General features: G+C 46.5%; 1 protein-coding gene and 1 long non-coding RNA gene across 6 annotated transcripts; both read right to left on the reverse strand.

The window, feature by feature from the left end:
• Positions 1 to 90: 90 nt before the first annotated feature.
• Znf32 (zinc finger protein 32) lies at positions 91 to 25755 on the reverse strand. 5 transcript variants are annotated; one of them, XM_070020852.1, is made up of 4 exons: positions 24267 to 24352; positions 20457 to 20596; positions 18533 to 19070; positions 91 to 4829 (listed from the first exon to the last, which is right to left on the reverse strand). In XM_070020852.1, the coding sequence occupies exons 2-4, from the start codon at positions 20524 to 20526 to the stop codon at positions 4160 to 4162; spliced, it is 1278 nt and encodes a 425-aa protein (XP_069876953.1). In that variant the 5' UTR covers positions 20527 to 20596; positions 24267 to 24352; the 3' UTR covers positions 91 to 4159. The 5 variants fall into 5 exon arrangements, with proteins under 5 accessions (XP_069876953.1, XP_069876949.1, XP_069876950.1 ...); XM_070020848.1 differs by lacking the exons at positions 91 to 4829; positions 24267 to 24352 and adding an exon at positions 25697 to 25755 and having other exon boundaries at positions 17832 to 19070; XM_070020849.1 differs by lacking the exon at positions 91 to 4829 and having other exon boundaries at positions 17832 to 19028.
• Positions 12545 to 13514, reverse strand: LOC138825989 (uncharacterized). The gene is made up of 2 exons (XR_011371548.1): positions 13444 to 13514; positions 12545 to 12900 (listed from the first exon to the last, which is right to left on the reverse strand). It is a non-coding gene; the product is annotated as an uncharacterized lncRNA (long non-coding RNA).
• Positions 25756 to 26653: the final 898 nt, after the last annotated feature.

Raw genomic sequence — 26653 nt, forward strand, 5'->3', positions numbered from 1 at the left:
TGGGCGCTGTCCCTCAGCTCTTCAGCTCAAGGCGAGCGCTCTACCACTTGAGCTACAGTGCCACTTCCGGTTTTCTGGTGGTTTATTGGAGATAGGAGTCTCACGGTCTCTCCTGCCCGGGCTGGCTTTGAACCTCGATCCTCAGATCTCAGCCTCCTGTGTAGCTAGGATTACAGGCGTGAGCCACCAGCGCCCGGCTAAGTCTGAGACTCTTATTCCTTGCTAACCAGCAAAAAAAGCCAGAAGAGATGTGGCTCAAGTGATAAAAGTACCAACCTTGAATGGAAAAGCTAATTGACAGCACCCAGGCCCTAAGTTCAAGTCCTGCTACTAATGTGCTCTTGCGTGCCCTTTTAAGAGCCTTTGAAGTTCCTTTGATGTTCGCTGCCTTTTCCATATCCATATATCGTTACTGGAACCAGTGAAGGTGCCTGGGGGAGGTCTCTGCCTGGTTCTTGGAGTGGGTACTGAATTTATTTATTTACTTGCCAGTCCTGTGGCTTGAATTCAGGGTCTGGGTGCTCTCTCTGAGCTTGTTTGGCTCATGGCTAGTGCTCTACCACTTGAACCACAGTGCCACTTCCAGCTTTGTCTGAGTAGTTCATTGAAGACAAGAGTCTCATGGGCAGACTGGCTTTGAACATTGATCCTTGGATCTCAGCCTTCTGAGTAGCTGAAATTACAGGCGTGAGCCACTAGTGCCCACCTAGAAAAAGAATTTGTGATATTGTCACAAAAAACCTGTAAGGACACATCAAAGAAGAGACAAAGAAAGTGCATTAGTAAGCCAAGCCAAGCCAGTACACAACCAGAAGTGGATGTGGGCATGTCAGATGACAGGTACAAGGACCACCCTAGTCTCTGGGATACTTATGGTGAAAAAAGCAGTCTGGGGAAGCCAGCAACTGTGGCGCATGCCTGTAATCCTAGATGCTCAGGAGGTTGAATTCTGAGGATTGTGGTTCAAAGCCAGACTGGGCAGAGAAGTCAGTGAGACTCTTATCTCCAGTTAACCACCAGAAACCTGGAAGCGGAGCTGTGGGTCAATGTGATAGAGTACTAGCTTTGAGTGAAAAAGCTCAGGGGTAGCACTAAGGCCCAGATGTCAAGCCCTATGACTAACAAACACAAAAAGTAGTCTAGGGGAAAGCAAAGGATGACACTGTCCAGTAAAGAAATGTATTCATTACCTGACTTATGAAATGGTAACCATGCTGTACAGTTAATAACAACAATAAAATTATATTAAAAGAAGAGTTTGGGGTTTGGCTTAAATTCTTAGGATGAGTGTTTCCCTTTCATCCCACACTTGGTACATTCTATCATGCCTGTTGTCAGTCACAGTTTTATCAACTGATTAGAATTTCTAGGCTGGTCTGTTTATTTCATTTGGATCATTAAAACATAAAATGTCTGAATATCCCTTTTACCAAAAGGATGGGATCCGTCACAAACTCCTGGTGTCCATCTTTGAGATCAGTATTTTCCTTTGCAAACACTTCTCAAATGATTTGTTTCCAGGATGAGTATCTCTAAGATTTCCTTGTGTGTCTCAGAGTACACATTTGAACGAGCAGACAAGATTAGAGGGAGCTGTCCTTCCCCCAGCCCTGCCACTTTTTTTTCTTAATGTTGCAGTTTATTGAGGGAGTATAAGGCTAAAAGCAAAGAAAAAATAGTATCTGTGTGCTGCAGCTTTTCTTTCTTTTCTTTTCTTTTTTTTTGACAAGTCATGGGTCTTGAACTAAGGGCCTAGATGATGTCCCTGAGCTTTGTTTGCTCAAGGCTAGCACTCTACCACGTGCTACTGCACCACTTCTGGCTTTTTGTTTATGTGCTACTGTGCTAGGCTAGCGCTCTACCACTAAGCCACATTCCCAGCCCAGTTTTTTTTTTTTTTTTTTTTTTTTAACTGGAGTTAGGGCTCAGTCACTTGAGCCATAACTCTACCTCCAGCTTTTGGGAGGTTAATTGGAGATAAGAATCTCAAGTCCTGGGGCTGGGAAGGTGGCTCAGTGGTAGAGCGCATGCCTTGCATGCCAGAGGCCCTGGGTTCGATTCCTCAGCACCACATAAGCAAAAAGAAAAAGCCGGAAGTGGCGCTGTGGCTCAAGTGGTAGAGTGCTAGCCTTGAGCTGAAGAGCTGAGGGACAGCGCCCAGGCCCAGAGTTCAGGCCCCATGACCGGACCCAAAAAAAAAAAAAAAAAAGAATCTCAAGTCCTATCTCAGCCTTCTAAGTAGTTAGGATTACAGGCATGAACCACAAGCACCCAGCTTGCATTGCTTTCTTTCCTTCTCTGCTTGTAGTAAATGTACTTTTTCTAGTTCAAGCTGAACACTTAGAACAACTTAGGATATTTCTTCTTGTCTAAGGTAAACATTCAATACTACCATTTTCCCTCTAAGCCCCATTTTAGCTATACACAATTCATATTCATTCAGTTCAAAATTCCCTGTTATCTTCCCTTTGAAAGCTCTTGCTGGTTTTACCTGCTTCTGTCTTTGGGTCTTATCTGATGACATCAACAGCTCTCACAAAGCTTTCATTCACTAGATAGCTTTTCTCTGAAAACTACTTGGGCTCTTTCTTGTTTTCACCCTGGAGTACCAGTAAACTAGCACCACTCAGGAAATAAGAACTTATATTCATGAATAGTTGCAGGAGGGTGTAGTAAACTTTGTTAAAATTATATACAGAGATGTACCTCACAAGTAACTCTTCTCTACCTTGTGTGGCCACAGATCAGTGTCTTTTGTGTGTGTGTGTGCAGGTTCTGTCTGGCACTTGAAATCAGGGCCTGTTTCCCCTGAACTCAAGGATGGTGCTCTACCACTTGAGCCACAGCTCCATTTCCAGGTTTTTGGTGGTGAATTTAAGAAGTTTTGGACATTTTCCTGACCAGCTTGCTTTGAACCTCAATTCTCGCATCTCAGCCTCTTGAGTAGCTAGGATTAGAAGGGTGAGCCACAAGTGCTGGCTGATGTACATTTTTGCATTGAATGTCTGAGATTCCCAGGCCCACTCTCTGACCACCCTCAGGCTCATGGATAGAGTATGCAACCAGGGTTTAAAAGAGGATACTGAGGAATTACAGAAAATATGAAGATGGGGTTGGAGACATGGCTCAGTTGGTAAAGCACTAGCCAGTGAGTGAAAGCGACAGGTCTCCGAGTCTTGGAACTAAAACAAAAGATAAGAAAATATGAAGAACACAAGGCGCATTAATTGAAGAGCAACAGGTTCTAATTTCTCAAGGGAATGTGAATAAAAAGGAACATGCCTTGCTTGGACAAATGCAAAGTTAAAATGCTGGGTAGCAAAAGTATTTCTAACAATATTGGCTGAATTACAGTGAACAGATGTTTTCACTATACCCACTGAAAGATCTAGAACAATCCATCCACTGTACAGCATAACAAAGTGCTTGGTATTCAAATATTTTACATGATTTTTCACTGAGGGAATTTATCTCAGTAGCTCTTATTGTCTCTCTTTTGCAGACTACAAAAGTTGAAGTTAAAAATATTAACTTAAACCAGCACCAGTGGTTCATGCTGCTAGCTTCTCAGGAGGCTGGGATCTGAGGATCAAGTTTTGAAGCCAGTCCAGGCAGAAAAGTCTGTGAGCCTTATACCTCCAATTTGGCCCCCAAAATGCCAGAAGTGGAACTGTGGCTCAAGTGGTAAGAGTTCCAGTCTTGAGTAAAAGAGACTCAGGCATAGTGCCCAGGCCTGCATTCAATCTCCAGAACTGGCAGGGTTAGAGACTGAACTCAGAGCCTTGTGCATGCTAGGCACACACTCTTACACTGAGCTACCTTGTCAGCTGATGTGTGTGTGTGTGTGTTAGTTGGTTTATTCCAGATCTTTCTGGGGTTCGAACTCAGGGCCTGGGTGCTGTCCTTGAGTTTTTTGTTTTTTTTTTTTTTTGCTGAGGGCTAGTGCTCTACCACTTGAACATTTATTTCCAGCTTTTACGATAGTTTAATTAAGGTAAGAGTTCTCACAGACTTTCCTGCTCAGGCTGTTTTTGAACTGCAATCTTCAGATTTCAGCCTCCTGAGTAATGATTATAGGCATGAGCCACTGGTACTCAGCTTCAAAATATTGAATCTTCACAACACAAGTATTCTGAAGGACTGAGCAGACCCATGTCTCTCAGCGAGGGTCCTTGCTGTGTACCCGCTGGTGGATGTGGAGGTTGGAGCTCTGGCTGAAGCCCTTCCCACACTGCCCGCACTCATAAGGCTTCTCCCCAGTGTGTACCCGCTGGTGGATGAGGAGCTTGGAGCTCTGACTAAAGCCTTTCCCACACCTGCCACAGTGGTAGGGCTTTTCTCCGGTGTGGACGCGGAGGTGAATGCGAAGGTCTGAGCTCTGGCTGAAGCCCTTCCCACACTCGTAGCACTGGTAGGGTTTCTCTCCCGTGTGGATGCACCGGTGAATGTGCAGGTTCGAACTCTGGCTGAAGCCTTTCCCACACTCCCTGCACTTGTAGGGTCTCTCTCCTGTGTGCACTCGCTGGTGTATGTGCAGGTTTGAGCGCTGACTGAAACTCATGCCACACTCCCCACACTCGTAGGGCTTCTCCCCCGTGTGCACTCGCTGGTGGATATGCAGTTTGGAGCTCTGGCTGAAGCCTTTCCCGCACTTGTCACATTTGTGAGGTTTCTCTCCAGTGTGGACGGCGTGGTGGATGAGCAGGCTGGAGCTCCGCGTGAAGCCTTTCCCGCACTTGTCACACTTGTAAGGTTTCTCGTCTGTGTGGATGGCATGGTGGATGAGCAGGCTAGAGCTCCGTGTGAAGCTTTTCCCGCACTGCTCACATCTGTAGGGTTTTTCTTTGAGGTCCCCTTGATGACGACGTAGCTCTGCATTCTGATTGCAGGGTTTCCCATCCCGATCACATTTGCAAAGTTTCTCTGCAGCTTGCACAGTCTCATGGGGATGAAGTCTGTCCTCATAGTGCTCATGACTGCAGGACGTCCCCTCTGTGTGAGCGCTTTGATGACTGCAACTGACCAACAGGGGCTGTGGTTCACAAACATCTTTACAGTGACAGTCGAAACTAGCAGGAGATCCTTTCAACTGTCCATTCTGGCAAGGTGCCTGACCACTGAGCAATGGCAGCCCCACCTCTGTTACAGCAGATGCAAGGTGGAGTTGAGGGTTGTCTGAAGGATGGGCCTCATGAGGACTTTCTCTGCTTACTAACACTTTGCTCTCAGTGCTCTCTTCATTTACAAAGAGACCTTTGCTCTCCTGAGACTCCTTCTTACAGAATTCCACAGAGGGGTCTCGTATGGCCATTTGGCTTTAGACTTTTCAAAGACAATTTTTTTTTGTTTTTATATTTGCAAAATCACTTTGAAGAGTTACCACACTCTTTGTGTTTGTGGAAATATGGTAGAATGTTTTTTTCTCCACTTTTGTGTGTGTGTGTGTTGTGTGTGTGTGTACCAGTCCTGGTGCTTCTTAGGGTCTAGATGCTGTCCCTGAGCTTTTTTTTTTTCCTTCCCCCTTCAAGGCTAGTGCTCTACCACTTAAACCACAGGTCCACTTTTGGCTTTTGTTGGTGAATTGCAAATAAGAGTTTCAGACTTTCTTGTTCGGGCTGGCTTCAAACTGATTTTTAGATCATAGTCTCCTGAGTTGCAACAATTATAGGTAGAGCCACTGGCATCAGGCTTTTCTTCACTTTTGAATCTAGTTCAGGATCCCTGTTCTGTTCCCCCTTGAAGATTCACAATGTAATCCTGACATCCGGGTACTGAGTGGTTGTAGTTTCTTCCAAAATTAGGCAGCAGGAAAGCTCATGTACGGAGTACTTATGTTCTTTTTCTTCAAGAATCTCCATAGAATTTTCACTCAACTTTCCTAGGAAACCATTCAGTGATAAGAAAAAAAAGGGTAGACTTTAAGATTTTAGAACAGGAGTGCCTAAGGCCTAAATGCTTGGCAACTAGGACAGAACCTGGCTTGTCCTTGGAGTCATCTCCTTTAAGTTACTGTCAGAAGAAGGGAGACAGACCTGTGTTCAGAAGACAGACAGTTCTCTGCTTTTTTTCTTTGTGTGTGTGTGTGTGTGTGTGTGTGTGTGTGTGTGTGTGTGTGTGTGTGTGCTATTACTTAGGCTTGAACTCTGGGGTGTGTGTGTGTGTGTGTGTGTGTGTGTGTGTGTGTGCGCGCTATTACTTAGGCTTGAACTCTGGGCCTGGGCACTGTCCCTCAGCTCTTCAGTTCAAAGCAAGTACTCTACCATTGGAGCCACAGCACCACTTCTGGTTTTTTGGCCATTAATTTTTCCTGCCCAGGCTGGCTTGATCCTCAGAGCTCAGCCTCCTTAGTAGCTAGGATTACAGGCATGAGCCACCAGTGCCCAGCCAGGTGCTGTTCTTTAGCTTTCTGCTCAAGGCTGCTCTACCACTTGAGCCACACCATTACGTCTAGGTTTTTGGTGGTTAACTGGAGATAAGAATCTGATGGACTTTTCTGTGTTTTTGGTGGTTAACTGGAGATAAGAATCTGATGGACTTTTCTGTGTTGGCTGGCAGAGATCCTAATTTCAGCCTCCTGACTAACTAGGATCACAAGTGTGAGCCACTGGCACCTGGCTTGAGAAGATTTCTTTTCTTTTTTCTTTTCTTGGCCCAGTTGTGGGGCCGGAACTCTGGGCCTGGGTGCTGTCCCTCAGCTCTTCAGCTCAAGGCTAGTGCTCTACCACTTGAGCCACAGCGCCACTTCTGGCTTTTTTCTTTTTGCTTATGTGGTGCTAAGGAATGGAACCCAGGGCCTTATGCATGCAAGGCTAGCTCTCTCCCACTGAGCTACCTTCCCAGTCCCTTGAGAAGATTTCTGAGTAAAAGTGTGGGACATGGAGACAAAATAGTGGTTGATATTCAGTACAGGGAAAATTTTGGAAGTTATAGGCACAGTACAGGGAAAATTTTTTTTTTTTTTGTCGGTCGTGGGGCTTGAACTCTGGGCCTGGGCGCTGTCCCTCAGCTCTTCAGCTCAAGGCGAGCGCTCTACCACTTGAGCTACAGCGCCACTTCCGGTTTTCTGGTGGTTTATTGGAGATAGGAGTCTCACGGTTTCTCCTGCCCGGGCTGGCTTTGAACCGCGATCCTCAGATCTCAGCCTCCTGAGTAGCTAGGATTACAGGCGTGAGCCACCAGCGCCCGGCTAGTACAGGGAAAATTTTGGAAGTTATAGGCACAGTAATTATTGCCCACCTCTGGTCCTCAGCTCCACCCAGACCTGAGTTCCTCCCTGCCCTGGAGTTCCCGCCATACAGCTGACCCCTCCCTTTCTCTGCTCAGACCCACCAGAACTCCCATCTACCACACTTCCTACCCCTCAGACCCTGCTGCTAGTGGAGGCTGGCATGTGCTCTCTCTCCGGGGCAAATATGGCTCCTCCAATAAACCTTGTAATAATCTTTCTCCTGCGCCTGCCTGCCTCTGCGAGGTCCCCTGGGATGGATGTGATGGATCCTTTCAATTATTTTCTGCATGGAACTTCAATTGCCCAAAAAAGAGCAACAAGAATTAACAAATGTGCTAGGTGCCATTGGTTCACATCTGTAATCCTTGCTGTTCAGGAGGTTGAGACTTGCGGATCACAGTTCAAAGCCAACCAGGGCAAGAAAGCCCGGGAGACTCTTATCTCCAATTAATCAGCAAAAAAGATCAAGGGTTAGAATGTCTGCCTTGAACGAAAAAGTTAAGAGAGAGTGCCAGGCTCTAAGTTCAAGCCTCAGGGCTGGCATTAAAAAAAAAAAAAAAAAGACAAAATAGGATTGCATCAAATAACAGTATTATACAAGGAAGCAAAAGCAAACTAAAAAAAACAAAACACAAGACAACCCACAGAATGTATGAAAATCTTTGCCAGATAGTCAACAAAAAAAGGATTAATATTCAGAATATACAAAGAGCTCAAGACATTAAACAGCAAAAGAACAAATAACTCAATAAATGGCCAAATGAACAGTTCTCAGAAGAAATACAAATGACTCATAGATACGTGAAATGTTCATCATCCTTAGCCATAAAGAAATGCACATCAAAACCAGAATAAGATTGTATTTCACCTCAGAATGACAATCATCAAGAGAACAATAACTGCTGGTGAGAAAGCTGTGGAAAAAGCAACCCTTTTACACTGTTGGTATGTGCACGGGTGAATGTGGACTGAACCCAGGAATTTGAACTTGAATGCTAGACAGCATTCTGCTACTGAGCTACACTCCTCACACCCACTGTTTTATAACTTTGTTTTTGTGCAGGTACAGGGCTTAAACTCAAGGCCTGGGCATTTTCACTCAAGGCTGGTGCTCAACTACTTGAGTCAAAGATCTGCTTTTGGCTTTTTGGTGATTAAGTGGAGATGAGTCTCGGACTTTGCTGCCTGGGCTGGCTTCAAACTTGGATCCTCAGATCTCAGCCTTCTGAATGGGTAGGATTGTAAGTGTGAGCCACCACCAGTGCCAAGCTTATTATATACATACACATATACATATATATATATATATCTCAAGGACAGCTCCCAGGCCCTGAATTCAGGGCCCGAGACCTGTATGAAAACAAAACTTCTCCCACAGCAAAGTGTCAGGCCATCTTAATAAAAGGCCTGATCTAGCTTCATTGCATAGCAAAATGAAAATGTTAAGGTGAAGACTGAGAGATTAATATGGAGTGACAATTAAAAAAGCTTGGTTGGGGGCATTGCTCAAGAGGTAGAATGGCTATCCCATAAGCATGAGGTACCAAATTCAATCTCAAGTACCATACACACACAAAGTAAACACTCATTTCCTGAGAGTTTGACAATAGTAAAGATAGGATGAAGTGACAAAATGATCCAAGTAGCACACAAAAAAATGTTTCTAAGAAAATTCAAGATTCAACCAGGCGCCAGTGGCTAATGCCTGTAATCCTAGCTACTCAGGAGGCTGAGATCTGAGGATCATGGTTTAAAACTAGTCTGGGCAAGAAGATCTGTGAGACTCTTATCTCCAATTAACCACCAGAAAACCAGAAGTGGCGCTGTGGCTCAAATGGTAGAGCGCTAGCCTTGAGCTGAAGAGCTCAGGGACAGTGCCGAGGCCCAGAGTTCAAGCCCACCGACAAAAAAAAAAAAAAAAATTGAAGATTAGTGTGCAGTGCATGTAAAAACAAAATGTAAGGTTCTGGAGGTGTGGCTCAGTGTGAGCCAATGAGCCAAACAAAGTGTCAGGTACTGAATTTGAGTTCCAGTCTTGGACCAATCTGAAAAAAGCACTATGTGAAATGACTCAAAGCCAAAGCACAAACTGCAAAACCTCAGGACCTCATGAAAAATAAGGCACACAGGCTCTCAACTAATCCTAGCTTCTGAGTCCAGACTTCATAAACAAAACACTCCATAAACAAAACAAAATCCAGATAGGACAGTGAAATTGTATACATGTAAATGTGGATTTTATGGACACTAAACTACAAATGGATAGAAGATACTATCAGAAATTCTGGAGGCAAAGTGAAACGGGAATGCTACATGTAACCAAGCAACCATTTCAATGAGAAGACATGGAGGAATTCAATTACTAAAATAAATCACCCAGAAATGGACTATAGAAATAAGCTAAAGAAAAGATGATACACGAAATAATAAAGTATGTAATCCAGGACTGGTGCCTGGTGGCTTATGCCTATAATCCTAGCTACTCAGTAGTCAGATCCAAAAATCATGGTTTGAAGCCAGATCAGGCAGAAAAGTCTGTGACACTCTTTCTCCAATGAAACAGCAAAAAGCCAGAAGTGGATCTGTGGCTCAAGTGGCAGAGTGCTAGCCTTGAGTGAAAAAAGCCAAACGAGGTATAAGTCCCTGAGTTCAAGCCTTAGTATTGGCACCCACAAAAAATACCTCTTTACCTGACCCATGCAACTACAAGCCCTCTGTACATCACTTGTTTTGTTTTTAGGTTTTTGGGTTTTTTGCCAGTCCTGGGGCTTGAACTGAGGGCCTGAGCACTGTCCCTGAGCTTCATGCTTAAGGTTAGCACTCTACCACTTGAGCCACAGTACCACTTTCAGCCTTTTGTTTATGTGGTACTGAGGAATTGAACCCATGGTTTGTGCATGCGAGGCAAGCACTCTACCACTAAGCCACATTTCTACCCCTATACATTACTTTTATAATAACAATAAAAAATAATTAAAGGTACTCATGAATTGATAAACTGAATTGAAACCCCACTGTACAACTAATGTTTTTATATATATGTAGGGTAAATCGATTGTTGATCTAACCAAAATTAACCAAAATTCTGCTGTATCAGTATGGAATAAAAATCTTCCTTTTTTTTGGTACAGGTTGGGATTTGGGCACTGTCCCTGAGATTTTTTTTGTAGGTTGTGGGGCCTGAACTGGCTAGTGCTCTACCACAAGGCTAGTGCTCTGCCACTTCAGCCACAGCACCACTTCTGGCCTTTTCTGCTTATGTGTTGCTGAGGAATCGAACCCAGGGCCTTATGCATGCAAGGCAATTACTCTACCACTGAGCCACTTCACTTTCCCAGCCCTGTCCCTGAGATGTTTTTATTCAAGGCTCGTGCTCTACCACTTGAGCTACAGTTCCACTTCCAGCTTTTTGGTGGTTACTTGGAGATAAGAGTCTTCACTGACTTACTTGCCCAGGGTGACCTCAAACATAATCCTCATATCTCAGCATCCTGAGTAGCTAGGATTGTAAACATTAACTACCAGTGCCTGACTTATTTTTAAAAAAGCAAGTATTAGCTATGGGAGTAAGAATGAGGAACTATAACCATAGTGTATTACTTGATTTTACAGGGAACCATAATTATGGTCAAAGGAATAGAAGCACTTGAACAGTGAAATTCTGATACAGAGTTGGGAGGATGGATATATTAGGGCAGGTAATATAAAAATATCCTCATATACGATCTAAAAAAATCATCAGGGGAGCTGGGAAGGTAGCTCAGGGGTAGAGTGCTTGCCTTGCACCACATATGCAGAAAAAGCCGGAAGTGGGGCTGAGGCTCAAGTGGTAGAGTGCTGGTCTATAGCTGAAGAGCTGGAGGACAGTGCCCAGGCCCAGAGTTCAGGTTCCACAACCGACAAAAAAAAAAAAAAATCAGCCCAGCATGTGGGAAGTATTTTGGTCTAGGCTATCCCAGGCAAAAAAATAGGACCCTGAATAAAAAATAAATACAAAAAGGGCTAGAGGGGTGGCAGAGCACTTGCCCAAACAAGCGTTAAGACCCTGAATTCAAAATGCAATATAGCAAAAAAATAAAAAGGAAAATAAAATGCCAACTATAAACAGTATAACATCATACATTTGTAATCACAGCACTTGGGAGTCTGTGGCAGGAGGGACAGAAATTTGAGACCAGGCTGGGGTACATAATGAGACCCCATCTAAAAACAACAGCAAGCCAGATGCTGGAGGTTCATGTCTGTAATCCTAGCAACTCAGGAGGCTGAGATCTGAGGATCATGGTTCAAAGCCAGCCCAGACAGTTAAGTCCATGAGACTCTTATCTCTAATAAACCACTAGAAAATCAGAAGTGGCGCTGTGGCTAAAGCGGTATAGCATTTGCTTGATCTGAAGAGCTGAGGGACAGAGTATAACCTGAGTTCAAGCCCCATGACAGACAAAAAGAAAACAAAAAACCCAGCAATTAATTTTTTTTGTCTTGTTTGTTCATTTATCTGTCTTTGGGAAGGTAAGGGGGGGGCACAGAAACGGAGGGACAGAGAGTGAACAAAAGCAGCAGTGGTACTCACTGGACACTGTTGAAATGATCTAATCAACTTGTGAGCAGGGATGGGAGGGAAAAAGTTGGAGGGAGTGAGGGAAGTGGTGACATTGCCAAAAAGAAATATACTCGAGCCAGGTGCTGGCAGCTCGTGCCTGTAATCCTAGCTACTTAGCAGGCTGAGATATGAGGATTGTGGCTCAAAGCCAGCCTGGACAGGAAACTCCATGGGACTCTTATCTCCAATAAATTATTCAAAAAAGTTGGAAGTGGCACTGGGCACCAGTAGCTCACACCTGTAATCCTACCTACCCAAGAGGCTGAGATCTGAAGATCGTGGTTCAAAGCCAGCAGGGGCAGGAAAGTCTGTGAACCTCTTATCTCCAATAAACCACCAGAAAACCGGAAGTGGTGCTGTGGCTCAAGTAGCAGAGTGCTAGCCTTCAACTGAAGAGCTGAGGGACAGTGCCCAGGCCCAGATTCAAGCCCCATGAAAGACAAAAAAAAAAAAAAAAGTGGGATTGTGGCCCAAGTAATAAAGCACTTACCTTGAGCAAAAGAAGCTCAGGGTCACTGCCCGGGCCCAGAGTTCAAGCCCCAGGACCGGCAAAAAAACAAAACAAAACAAAAAACAAGAAATATACTCTTTGCATGGCTTATGTAACTATAGCCCCTCTGTACATCACCTGTATAATACCAATAAAAAATGAAACAACAAAAAAGCCCAGCAGAGCTAAACCAACAAGTTATTATTTGAATAAAATACAAGGCTGGATTTATTTTATTTTAATTAATTTTGTGCCAGTACTGAGGCTTGACCTCAAGGCCCGAGTGTGGTCCCTTTTCCAATGAAAGCTGACACTCCCTTACTTGAGCCACCGCTTCCCTTCCAGCTTTGTGGTGGTTAACTGGAGAGGAAGCTTTTCTCATGGACTTCCAAACAGTGATCCTCATCTCAGCCTCCTGCGTGGCTTGTATTACAGGCATGAGCAAGTCACACAGCATCTTCGTGGCTGTACCCATTTGGCAACCAGGGAAGCGTGATGACGCCAGGTAAAAACAGCACACAGGAAAGACACAGGGTCTGACACCAAGCAGGTACTCCATTCATTCTGATGTCTTGGCTCCTGTCCAAAAAAGGAGGGAGGTGTCTGATTTTGGAGAAGGAAACCCAACTTACCTGGGCTGCCGCCACATCCTCGGGGAAGGGCAGAGTCCTGGAAAGGCGGAGGAGAAAGAAAGAAGATGAAAAGGTCCCGGCTTCGGCGAAGCACCGCCCCCCGCCCGGGCCCCACGCCGCGCGGTGCCTCCCCGGGGCTCTCCGCGCGGCACTTCCGATCACAGAGGAAAACATCCCAATCCCTGCCGGCCGCAGTCTCGGCCTCCCTCAGGCCCTGCCCTCGAGCGCAGGGCCGGTCCCCGGCGAGCAGCAGGCCGACTCAGGCCGGCCCTGCGGCGCACGGTCGGGTCCGCTACCAGGGGGCCCCCGGAGCCGCGGCCTGCGGTGCCGGAGGGGGTGGTCTGCGTGCAGCCCGTGGCCCTGCGCGGGGACGCGGCGCTCGGCCACGCGCAGGTGGCGCGGTGTGACAGCTCGGCCCAGGCGTCCAGGGTCTGGGTACACCTGCAGCTGACCCGGGCCGCCGCCGCGGGGGCCGCTCCGCCCACCTCACCTCCCACGTGGAGGCCTCGGGGAGAGACGCCAGGATCCCCACACCGACCCGCGTCCTCCGTCAGGCCCGAACTACAAGTCCCAGCAGGCTGCGCGGGCGCGCTGGGCACGCCCACCTCCGGCGGCAGAGGACGGAGGGGGCGGGCTCCGTTTGTGCTGCTTTGGACTGATCACTGGCTAGGAAATAAGTGATAAAGTTAACCAGAAACACGTAAGAAAAACATCATGGGATGCATTTTTTTATTTGTTGAAATGTCACTGGCGCGGAACGGGTTGTAAATACCACCATAAGTATTTTACCTTTAAAAATATTCAGAGGCCCGGCACTGGTGGCTCACGCCTGTAGTAATCCTAGCTACTCAGGAGTCTGAGATCTGAGGATCGAGGTTCAAAACCAGCCTGGGCAGGAATGTTTGTTAGATTCTTATCTCCAATAGACCACTCAGAAAATCGGAAATGGTGCTGTGGTTCAAGTGGTAGAGTGCTCTCTTTGAGCTGAAGAGTTGAGGGACAGTGTCCAGGCCCAAGAGTTCAAGCCTCACAAGGGAGAACGATAATAATAATATAATTCAAAGAGTAAATGGGGCTGGATGTGTCCCTCAGTTGGTAGAGTGACTGCCTAGCAAGTGCCAAGCCCGATAATAAATGCCAGTACCACAAAATTTTTTAAAAAATGACAATGTTTTTGAACACTCAACATTTTCCTCTGACTTCCAAAGCTTTTTCATACTACTTAGTATGACAATGAAATCTAGTATAGCAATCTTTATTTTTATTTTTGGCCGATCATGGGGCCTGAACTCTGGGCCTGGGCACTGTCCCTCAGCTCTTCAGCTCAAGGTTAGTGCTCTACCACTCTAGCCACAGTGCCACTTCTGAATTTTTCTGCTTATGTGGTGCTGAGGAATCGAACCCAGGGCCTCATGCGTTCAAGGCAAGCCCTCTACCACCGAGCCACCTTCCCAGCCCAGTAGTACAGCAATCTTCAAATTCCCATTTCCTGCCTGAGGAGCAGGAAATGTTTTTCTATTTGTCCCAAGTTTAGCCCCATTATAGTAAAATAAATCCTTACTAAAACTTTAAAAATAAATGAAAAGGGCCAGGCACTGGTGGCTTACACCTGTAATTCTAACTGCTCAGGAGGCTGAGGTCTGAGGTTCAAAGCCAGCCAGCCTGGACAGGAAAGTCCATGAGATTTCCTCTGGGTAATCACCAAGAAGCCAAAGTCAAGGTGTGGCGCAAGTGACAGATCTCAATCTAGCCTGGAGCAAAAAAGATCAGGGACACACACTGTCCAGGCCCTGAGTCCACGCTCTAGGATCAGCAAACACACACACACACACACACACACACACACACACACACACACACACACACACAATAAAACCCTAGTACAATTTATGCTATTAACAAGAAAAAAATTTAGCATATCAAAGTAAAAAAAAAGAACAAATCATTAAAATTAAGTGTTACAGGATTGAGAAGGTGGCTCAGTGGTAGAGTGCTTGCCTCGCATGCATGAGACCCTGGGTTCGATTCCTTAGCACCACATAAGCAGAAAAGGCTGGAAGTGGTGCTGTGGCTCAAGTGGTAGAGCGCTAGCCTTGAGCTGAAGAGCTCAGGGACAGCGCCCAGGCCCAGAACCATTAAAAATAAAAAGTGCCACATTGGAATTGTTTCCCTCATATATTTTCTTTTTTTTTTTTTTGGGTCTGGTCATGGGGCCTGAACTCTGGGCCTGGGCGCTGTCCCTCAGCTCTTCAGCTCAAGGCTAGCACTCTACCACTTGAGCTACAGTGCCACTTCCGGCTTTTTTTTTCTTTTTGCTTATGTGGTGCTGAGGAATCAAACCCAGGGCCTCATGCATGCAAGGCAAGCGCTCTACCACTGAGCCACCTTCCCAGCCCATCCCTCATATATTTTCAGATTGAAATCCTAATCCCCTAGAGCCCTAGAATTAGACCCAATTTGGAAATAATCTTTGCAAATGTAACAAAATTGAGATTATTGTGGGGTCTAACCTAACTAGAAGAGGAAATGCAGCTGGGTAGAAATGCATTCAGGTTCCAGTGACTCATGCCTGTAATTTTAGCTATGCAGTAGGCTGATATCTAAGGATCCAGGTTAAAACCAAGCCTGAGCAGGGAAGTCTGTAAGATTCTTATCTCCAGTTAACCGCCCCCCCCCCCCCCCCAATACACACAGAGCCAGAAGTGGTGGTGTGGTTCATGGCTACAGCATTAGCCCTAAGTGGAAAAGCTGAGGGAAAGCACTGGGGCCTTGAGTTCAAGCCCCTATACTGGCACCAAAAACAACCTAAGAAAAACCAAACCAACTGAAACAATGCTGTTATGATAGTATACAACCCACATACATTCCCTCATAATCCAGCCTCAGTGAAAACCCAGCCCTGGGCAGGTGCTTGGGGAGGAGGTGCTCAGTGCATGAGAACCCTTTCTTCATTTATTGACCATTGTATGCAGCATCCTGCCTGATCCCAGGACTGTCTGGTTATTTATGAACAGGAAAAGAACCCACAGATTTGGTAACACCAAGAGGCACTTTGGCCCTGACTCCTTCCTTATTTGGGCCCACAAGAAAAAGCAGGAGAAGCTTGGCATCCCTGCCTCCATTAAAAATGTATCTTCTTTATTCAGTCTCTCCTACAATTACTTGGGTTCTATGGAAGGAAAGGAATGATCCAAAACAATTGATTGTACCAGTATGAGGACTTGAATGCTGGGCCTGGGTACTGTCCCTGAGCTTTTTGTGCTCATGGCTGGTCCTCTACCACTTGAGCCATACCTTCAACTCCTGACTTTTTGTTGGTTCATTGGAGATAAGAGTCTCACAGAGGGGCGAGGAATGTGGCTCAGTGGTAGAATGCTTGCCAAGCATGTATGAAGCCCTCGGTTCGACTCCTCAGTATCCACATAAACAGAAAAGGTCAGGAGTGGTGCTGTGGCTCAAGTGATAGAGTACTTACTTGGAGCAAAAGAAGCTCAGGGACAGGATCACTGATTTCCTGACAGGACTGGCTTGGAACTATAGCCCTCAGATCTCAGCCTCCAGAGTAGTTGGGATGACAAGTATGAGTCACCAGCACCCAGTCCTTGAGATTTTTATCTTCAGTTAGCAAGTAGAGCTAGAAGTGGAGTTGTGGCTCAAATGGTAGAGAGCCAACCTTGAGTGAAAAAGCCAAGGGGCAGTACCTAGGCCCTGAGTTCAAGCCCCAGGCAGGACCAGCATATACATACACATACACACAAACATGATTTTGGGGTGGGGAATGTGCCTTAGTGGTACAGTGCTTGCCTAGCATGCAAGAAGCCCCTGGTTTGATTAATCAGTACCACATAAATAGGAAAAGCCAGAAGTGGTGGTGTGGCTCAAGTGGAAGAGTGCTAATCGTGAGCAAAAGAAGCTCAGGGACAGTGCCCAGGCTGTGAGTTCAAGCCCCAGTACTGACAAAGAAAAAAAAAATAGATTTTTCCCTTTGGATTTTTCCCAGTGGTCTTAAATGGGATTATTTTGAATATGGAAGGAACAAAAGGACTTTAAAATTCATAAGGGGTTGATTTTTTTTTTTCTTCAGTGCTGATATTGGGGCTTGAACTCAGTGCTTGGCTTTTTCACTCAACACTGGCACTATTACTTGAGACATAGCTCTATTTCCAGCTTTTTACTGTTTAACTGGAGATGAGTTTCATGGACTTTTCTACTTATGGTAGTTTGAACTTTGATCCATAGATCATTGGCTTCTAATTAGCTCAGATCACAGGACTGAGCCACTGGTGATAGTTCTGTTTTTTTTTTTTGGGTCCGGTCGTGGGGCCTGAACTCTGGGCCTGGGCGCTGTCCCTCAGCTTTTCAGCTCAAGGCTAGCGCTCTACCACTTGAGCCACAGCGCCACTTCCGGCTTTTTTTTTCTTTTTGCTTATGTGGTGCTGAGGAATCGAACCCAGGGCCTCTGGCATGCAAGGCATGCACTCTACCACTGAGCCAGCTTCCCAGCCCGTTTTTGTTTTTTTGGTGTAGGTTCTGCAGCTTGAATTCAGGCCTGAGCAGTGTCTCTGCTTTTTAGCTCAAGGCTAGTGCTCAACCACTAGCTCCACACCTGGATTTTTGGTGGTATAAATTGGAGTTAAGAGTCTCACAGACTTTCCTGCCCAGACTGGCTTCAAACCATGATCCCCAGATTTCAGCTTCCTAAGTAGCTGAGTAGGTGTGAACCTGGCCCTGATTTTTTTCTAAAAGGCAGATGCCATCAACTCTGTAAGTTTAAAATCTATACTTGTGATACTCAAAACAACCTCTAATGTGGCATTCAATTAATAAAGGTACCATGGGAAATCAGGTCAAAATAAACAGAAATTATGAATTATATAATGATGTAAACAAGACATTTATTTTTTCATAATCATTTGGGGGAAAGGGAAAAAGTCAGTTTGCCCTACCCAATGCAGGTCTTCCTGGAAGATTCTCCATTTATTCCACAGAATTCAACAGGCCTCTTGATCTCAACAGAGGGTTTTTAACCCTTCATTCATAAAGAAAACTTGCTTTGCAGGGCATGATCAAGCTTGGACTTTGTTGACTCATGCCTGTAATTCAAGCTACTCAAGAGGCTGAGATCTGAGGATCAAGGTTCAAAGGCAGCCTGGGAAGGAAAATCTGTGAAGACTCTTTATCTCCAATAAACCACCAAAGAAGCCGGAAGTGGAGCTGTGGCTCAAGTGGTGGAGTGCTAGCCTCGAGTGAGAAAGCTAAGGGATAGTGTGCAGGCTCTGAGTTCAAGCTCCAGTACTAGAGCAAAAGGAAAAACAGAAAAGGGGGCTCAGAGGGTGAGCCTTTGTGAGCAGCTTCTCTGGTGCACAGCCAGACTGCCCCTCTGGGTGAAGCTCTTTCCACACTGGCCACACAGGTAGGGCGTTTCTCCTGTGTGGACTTTGCCATGCAGGACACAATTTCCCCTGGTGTGAAAACTCTTCCTGCACTGGGGACAGGCATAGGGCTTAAGGCCGGTATGGACTCTTATGTGGACAATTAAGCTTCCTTTCTGACTGAAGGCTTTCCCACACTGCTCACACCTGTAGGGCTTCTCCCCGCTGTGAACTCTTCGGTGCACGGCCAGGTTGCTCTGGTTCCGGAAGCTTCTCTGGCAGATGGCACACTCATAGGGTTTCTGTCCGGTGTGGAGCCGCTCGTGCACGGCCAGACTGCCTCGCTGACTGAAGCTTTTCCCACACTCCTGGCACTGATAGGGCTTCTCTCCTGTGTGTATTCGCTGGTGGGTGACAAGATTGCCTTTGGCCCTGAAACTTTTCCCACAGTGGGTACACTCGAAGGGCTTCTGACCCGTGTGGATTCTCTCATGTAAGGTTAGACTGCCTTTTTGCCGGAAGGACTTCCCACATTCCTGGCACTCATAGACCTTCTGTCTCACTCCGGGTGAGTCTTCCTGTAGTGACTTAGAATCTTGGGATTTGGGTTCCAGCTTCTCCCTTCGGAAGGAACTTGGGAAGTCCCAGCTTGAGGATCCTGTGGCCTCAGAGTGCTCATATTTGTGGGCTTCTGTCATCACATCTGGCAAAAGGAGAGGGAAGTCATGTAAGATGCAGCAATGTGCTGAGCAAGAACAGGGAGAAAGAAAGAAACACAATCCTTTCAGTGCTCATGACATGGCAGGCGACAAGCGATGAACTTCTCATACATAACTGAGTCTGACACTGCTACTGATAAGGAAATGAGAGCTTCCAAAGAAATTAAGTTGCCAAAGACCACACAGCAAATTAGTGGAGTTAAAACACTGGCATGTTTCAGTCATGTACTACCTCTAAATTTAATTTGCCCTCTCCCAAATGTAATCTTGTGACTTGGGTGCTGGTGGTACATGCCTGTAATCCTAGCTACTTGGGAGGCTGTGATCTGAGGATCACAGTTTGAAGCCAGCCTGGGCAGGAAAAGTCCATGAGAGCTTATCTCCAATTAACCACCCACAACAGCTGGAAGTGGAGATATGGCTCAGGTGGTAGAGCACTAGATTTGAAGGAAAAAGCTAAAGGACAGTGCCCAGGCCCTGAGTTCAAATCCCAGGACTGTCATGCACATGCGTGCGCGCGTGCACACATGCACGTGCGCACACACACAGACACACACACACAGACACACACACACACATAACAAACTGTCACATTTTATAGGTGACAAAGCTTAAGGTGGGTGCTGGTGACTCAAGCCTGTAATCCTAGTTACTCACGAGGCTGATGTAAGGATCCTAGTTCAAACCCAGCCTGGGCAGCATAGGCCATCAGAGTTATATCTAATTAACCCCCAAAAAGCTGAAGTAGAGCTGTGGCTCAAGTGGTACAGCACTAGCCATGAGCAAAAAAGTTCAGGGACAGCACCTGAACTCTGAGTTCAAGTCCTAGGATGAGCAGAAAGACAAAAACAAAAAACAAAAATTCCAGGAACTTAAGAAAATTAATGTCTCTGATAATACAAATCTAGTTCAGGACAGTTATTGAATTGGATATATCCAGGCTATTTAGTCTATTAAGCTATGTTAAAAGTGAAATCAACTTTGGCTTGAACACTTTGCATGGATATACATCTAAGCCTCCTAGTGTACTTTATTTTTGTGCTGGTACTATTTTTATTCATTTTTGTGCTCAAGGTTAGTGCTCTACCACTTTAACCACAGTTCCACTTCTGACTTTTTGCTGCTTAATTGGAGACAAGAATCTCTCAATTTTGTCTGCCTGGGTTGGCTTTGAACTGTGATCCTCAGAAGCCAGCCTCCTCGGTATGCAGGATTACACACATGAGCCACTGACACTTGGTTTCTTGATCTGTTTTGACTGTTACTTCTGACTCCAGCTTGTACGCTTTCACTGTAACCCCAAGGCACAGTGAGCAAGAATAGCTCCTGTTTCCTCAGTCTGCTGTCAGTACTAAGGACAGTGACCCTAACTATCTGAGTTGAAGGCATCCAGGATCAGCTGACTCACTCACTGAAAAAGGCTACATTCTGGGCATATCTTCCATGACAGTCCAGCAGGGTAGCTGTTGGAAATCCAAACATGGCCACTCCTGCTCTGTAATTTCAATGTCCACCTCTTCATATGATTCTTCCATGGGCTGCTCGTGAATACCTGAAGGAAAAAAAAAACAAATAAACAAATAAAACCACCACAAACTAAGGGGCAGCCAGGAACTTTTAGCTCATGCCTATAATCCTAACTACTCAGGAGGCTGAGAGCTGAGTATCATGGTTTGAAATCAGCCCAAGCAGAAAAGTCTGTGATACTCTTATCTCCAATTAACCACAAGAAGCCAGAAGTGGAGCTGTGGCTCAAGTGGTAAAGCATTAGCCTTGTGCAAAAAAGCTCAGGGACAGCACCTAGGCCCAGAGTTCAAACCCCAGGATTTGTGCATGCACGTGCACGCACGCGTGTGCACTCACACACACACACACACATACACACACACACCCCAAAGGGCATAAATTTACAAGAGAGAAAACTAACATCAACATGAACTCCAGTTCTTGGTACAAACCAAACAGGACAGATCTTGATTGCTGTGTATGACATTAGCCACCTCCACTGTCCCTGCAATGTGGGCTAGAAGATACCAGGACCCATACAAAGGAATCCTGGAGCAAATGAACAGTGGGAAAGCAGAAACACATAAGCATGTACTTTTTCTAGTGAATTTCCAGATAATGGTAACTGGTTTAGTATTGGTATGAGATTGGCAATCTTCCATTGCCTAGCTACTATCTAGTGTTTTATCCTGTAAGCCCCAAAGGAATCCAGAATCTAAAAAGTCAACATTTCATCCTTGGATTATTGGTCCCATGATAAGTAGTTCTTGTTCTCTTTTCTAATTACCTCTCCCTCCCCTTCCTAAGTACCATAGGAGCCATCCATTTGCTCCTTTTTTTTTTTTTTTTTTTTTTTTTGGTGCTGGTAATGAGGCTTGAATTCTGGAAGCCTGGGCACTGTCCCTGAGAGCATTCTCTTTCCCTCTCCCTCTCTCTCTTTCTCTCTCTCGTTAGTCATGGGGCTTGAACTCTGGGCCTGGGTGCTGTCCCTGAGCTCTTCAGCTCAAGGCTAGGGCTCTACCCCTGTGAGCCACAGCACCACTTCCAGTTTTCTGGTGGTTAATTGGAGATAAGAGTCTCACAGACTTTCCTGCCTGGGCTGGCTTTGAGCCATGATCCTCAGATCTCAGCCTCCTGAGCGGTTAGGATTATAGGCATAAGTCACTGGTGACTGGCCCTTAGTTCTTTTGTTCAAGGCTAGCACTCTGTCAGTTGAGCCATAGGCCCACTTCTTGCTTTTTGTGATTAATTGGAGATAAAAGTCACATAGTACCTGGCCTTTTTTTGCTTCTTATATCAGAGCCCTAATTACTGAATAATCTTTGTAGCCAAATGCAGGTGGCTCATGTCTGTTATCCTAGCTACTCATGAGGGTGAGATCTGAGGATCATGGTTGAAGTCAGCCCAGGCAGGAAAGTCTATGACTCCTGTCTCTGCTAAAACTACCAAAAAGCTGGAAGGGGAGCTGTGGGCTAAATGGTAGAGTGCTAGCCTTGAGCAAAAACAATTCAGGGACAGAGCCTATACTCTTGAGTTCAAGCCTCACAACTGATTACCAAAAAAGATAGACAGAAAGAATAACCTGTTTTCCTCTAATATGTCCTATCGAAAGACCCCTAATTTAATGGAGTAACAATGTGATGCTACAATTCTTCATTTTACTCATCAAGCTGGCTCTTCTTGACAACTGCACACTCAGCTATATGCTGTGATAACCAGGAACTTTTTTCTGTGGTGGTAGTTTTGCTCAATTGCTTGAGCTGGTGCTCTGCCACTTGAGCCACAGCTCTGCTGCTGAACTTCTGCTGGGTAATTGGAGATAACAGACTTTTGAACTTGTCTTCCTGGATAGACAGTGAATCATGATTCTCAGATCTCGAGTAGTTAGCATTTCAGGTGTAAGCCACCAGCTCCTGGCCCTGACCAGCAACTCTTACTTGGAAGACTCACTTTCAATGTACAACAGAAGATGCAAAGGACTCCCAGCACAGTGTCAGCTCATTCACTTGAGAGTTCAAGATATTACAGATCAACAAGCACATAGCTATAGCCAGTGGAAAAGTACACGGTACCCATTGCCAGGGATTCAATTTCTTGCACTGAGAATTCCAGAAAATGATTCATTCAGAATAATTGGGTAGAATCTACAGCTCTATGTGTACTGGCAGGTTTCCAATAGATAATAATATAGCAATATGTCAGGAACCTTCTTAATAAAGAGACATTGTCAAGTCCTCTTCCTTTGAGGGAGTAACAAAAGGGAAAAGATTAGCAGATATGGAGACACAGTGGCCTGGTGGATATGACATTTCCCTCTTTTCCTGGGAACCCTGGGGGAAGTAGAGATGTCCCCTGGAGCCTGCACCTCCTCCTCTGGGAAAATCGAGATAAAGGTTCTCAACTCTCCTGGAGCAGACCCTCAAGGGAGACAGGTACTGTTCCTCATGGGGTGAGGTGGGCTGTGACCCAAGCAGGTGCGAGATTCAGAGGAGGGTAGAAGAGGGACCCCATGAGCCTACAGAGGCTACTGATTTCCAAGCCCCATCTCTTGTTCTCTTACACTGAACAGAGTACTCTCAGTCCTCTTCCTCTCCCTCCTCCTGGGAAGAAGGTGGATCAGACCTCATATGGCAGGTGACCCGAGCCAGTGGGACTCAAGATTGGGACTACCAACCTACTAATAACTAAGAGACTTTTACTTTCAAATAAACTTTATATCTACTTCCACTTTTCCTGCTTCATAGTCCATTTCTTTCCCACGTGTCTGTCTTCGGGCTTGAACTTATGGCCTGGGCACTGTCTCTGAGCTTTTTTGTTCAAAAAAGCTGGCACTCTACCACTTGAGCCACAGGCTCCACTTCTAGCTTTTTGGTAGTTAGGGATAAGAGCTTCATGAATTGTTTTTCCCAGGTTGGCTTTGAATTGCGGTCCAAGTATCTCAGCCTCTTAAGTAGCTAGGACTACAGGTGTGGGCACTGGTGCCCAGCCCTGGTAATTCGTTATCTGGAGGAGAGAAAGAAAAAGATGGAGGGGTTGGAGGCATGGCACGGTAGAGCGAGAGCCAGTGAGCGAAAGCGTCAGGTATTGAGTTCAAGTCCCAGTCTCAGACCTAAAAAAAAGGGGGGGGGGAGGGGAACCGAACCCTAGATGGTAACATGTTGATCAAGAGACTGAGCAATCCAATGATCATAGAGCGCTCCTGTGATAGGGAATATTGCTTGTCCTGCCAGGGCTGCCATGGCGAATTTGGGAAATGGGGTCCAATGGGCTTTCTGAGTGTGTCCGTGCCCCGGCCGCCCAGTCTGTGGTCTCGGTGGGTCTGCGCCCTGGCCGGGTGCCAAGCGCGGCTCACCAGTGTTCGGACGTGCGGGCGACCTCCCGGCCAGACGGCAGGCCTAGGATGGGAGTTCCGGGGGGCTGCGGAGGGAGGCCTGCGCCGCCCGGGGTCCCCCGGCTCCCCAGGACCGGGGACCGCTGCAGGGTACCCTCCCCACGCCGGACTCCGCTGCCCACCCGGGGCGGCCACCCTCCCGGAGGGGAGCCCCACGACCCCAGCCCGAGGCCGCCCCCGTCTGCGGGCCCCTCCCGCAGGCCGCGTCCCCGCAGGGCTGCCTGCCTCCGCCGCTCCGGGGTGCGGCCGCATGGAGGGCCCAGGGGGACCCGACGGCAGGGCCCGCCTCGCCTGGGCGCACAGACCCAGCCGCGGCCTCACTCACCGCAGCGGCGCGCGCCCGCCCGCAGACAGACAAAGCCGGCGCCGAGCCCGCAGCAGCCTCAGCAGCGCCGACGCGGCGGCCGGACTACAACTCCCAGGAGCCCGCGCGCGCCCCGGGGCACTGTGGGAAACTGCTCGGTGGCGCCGCTAGCGTCGCCGTTCTGGCCTGCGTCGTTGGGGGGTGCTGGGGCGCTGCAGATTCGGAAGGCGGGCCCGCCCGGGAGAGCCCTGGCTGGCCAGTTAGGGGTAGGAAGCCTCATTAAATTACCGGAAAATGCTGGGCACCGGTAGCCCACCCCTGTAATCCTCCCTGCTAAACGGCTGAGATCTGAGGATCACGGTTCAAAGCCAGCCTGGGCGAGAAAGCCTGTGAGACTCTTATCTCCAATAAACTAGAAAAAGAGTTGGAAATGGAGCTGTGGCTCAAGTGGTAGCGTGCTAGTGTTGAGCAACAAAGCTCAGAGGCAGGGCCCAGGCCTTGAGTTCAAGCACACACACGAATGACTTCGCATTTGGTTATAGAACCCTGCTGGGGAAGCCAAGAGCCAGCATGGGCCAGGGGACTGACTTCCTGTCTGCAAAACCAGAGCATAGGGAAGAGCCTGAATGAATGCAGAAAACAGAATTCTGGCCAGGTGCTGGTGGCCCACACCTGCAATCATAGGAGGCTGAGATCTGAGGATTGCAGTTTGAAGCCAGCCCAGGCAGGAAAGGCTCTGAAACTCTTTATCTCCAATAAACTACCAAAAAGCTGGAAGTGGAGCTGTGGCTCAAGTGGTAGAGTGCTAGCCTTGAGCAGAGAATCGCTTAGAGACAGGGCTTAGGCCCTAAGTTCAAGTCCCAGGACCAGAACACACACACACACACACACACACACACACACACACACACACACACACATGAAAAGTTAAACTAGTAAATTTTCTTGATATTTTACCACAATAATACAAAAGAGTAAGATAGAAAAAGTTTTGGTTATCAAAAAGCAACCAAAGAGAAAACAAAAAAATATTTACAATATCAATAGCTGATAGATCTAATACTAATAAACAATAGTCCAATTAAGTGGCCAGACGACAAATAAGTAGGAAAACTCAACAAGGTTTAACTGTAAGGAGAATGAAATTAAAAGAACAAATTACCAATTAAAATAAAGACCAGCATAACTAAATATAGGCAAGATCCCAGGAAGACAAGGTGTAAGCATTATGCCCACCTTTGGTCCTCAGCTCCACCCAAACCTGGGCCCCCTCCCATTCCTGGAGTTCCCGCCATACAGCTGGCCCCTCCTTCTCTCTGCCCAGACCCACCTGAACTCCCATCAACCTCACTTTCTAACCCCTAGACCCTGCTGCTACCTAGATAGTGGAAGCTGCTATGTGCTCTTTCTCCAGGGCAATCTTTAATAATCTTTCTCCTGTGCGTACCTACCTCTGCATGGTCCCCTGGCATGGATGAGACCGATCCTTTCATTGATACTTTCACAAGGGAATCTCAGTTTAAAAAAATTAAGACATGGGGCTGGGAAGGTGGCTCAGTGGTAGAGTGCTTGCCTTGCATGCATGAGAGCCTGGGTTTGATTCCTCAGCACCACATAAACAGAAAAAGCTGGAAGTGGAGTTTTGGCTCAAGTGGTAGAGTGTTAGCCTTGAGCTGAAGAGCTGAGGGACAGCGGCCAGACCCAGAGTTCAGGCCCCAAGACCTGCAAAAAAAAAAAAAAAATGTGATTTGAGAACTTGAGTAATATGTTTGTTCGTTTTAAAAATGGACCCCTCTGTACAGTATGTTCACAAAATAAAATAAAATAAAAAAGAAATGAAAAAAAAGAAATGTACTTATTATCTTGCCCATGTAATTGTAACCTCTCTGTAAAGTATTTTCACAATAAAAAAATTTTAAAATGAAAAAAAAATACTGATATGGAGACTTGAGTTCAGGGCCTGGGCACTGTGTGTGTGTGTGTGTGTGTGTGTGTGTGTGCGCACGCACACACACACACATACACACCAATCCTGGAGTGTGACTTCAGTGCCTGATCATTGTCCCTGGGCTTTTTTGTCCAAGGCTAGCTTTCTATCTTGTGAGCCACACCTCTACTTTCAGCTTTTTGGTGGTTAATTGAGGATAAGAGTCAGGGCTTATACAATGGACAAGGGTCTCATATCTAAAATATACTTGGAACTCAAAAAATTAAACCACCCAACAACAAATCCTCAAAGAAACAACTGCCCAATAAATAAGTGGGCGAAAGACTTAAAGAGAAGCTTCTCTGGGGCTGGGAAGGTGGCTCAGTGGTAGAGCGCTTGCCTTGCATGCTCAAGGCCCTGGGTTCGATTCCTCAGCACCACGTAAGCAAAAAGAAAAAGCCAGAAGTGGAGCTGTGGCTCA

Source organism: Dipodomys merriami, unplaced genomic scaffold (assembly GCF_024711535.1).
Source record: "Dipodomys merriami isolate MVZ:Mamm:240054 unplaced genomic scaffold, mDipMer1.0.p SCAF_14, whole genome shotgun sequence".
In the NCBI taxonomy this organism is placed as follows: Eukaryota; Metazoa; Chordata; class Mammalia; order Rodentia; family Heteromyidae; genus Dipodomys; species Dipodomys merriami.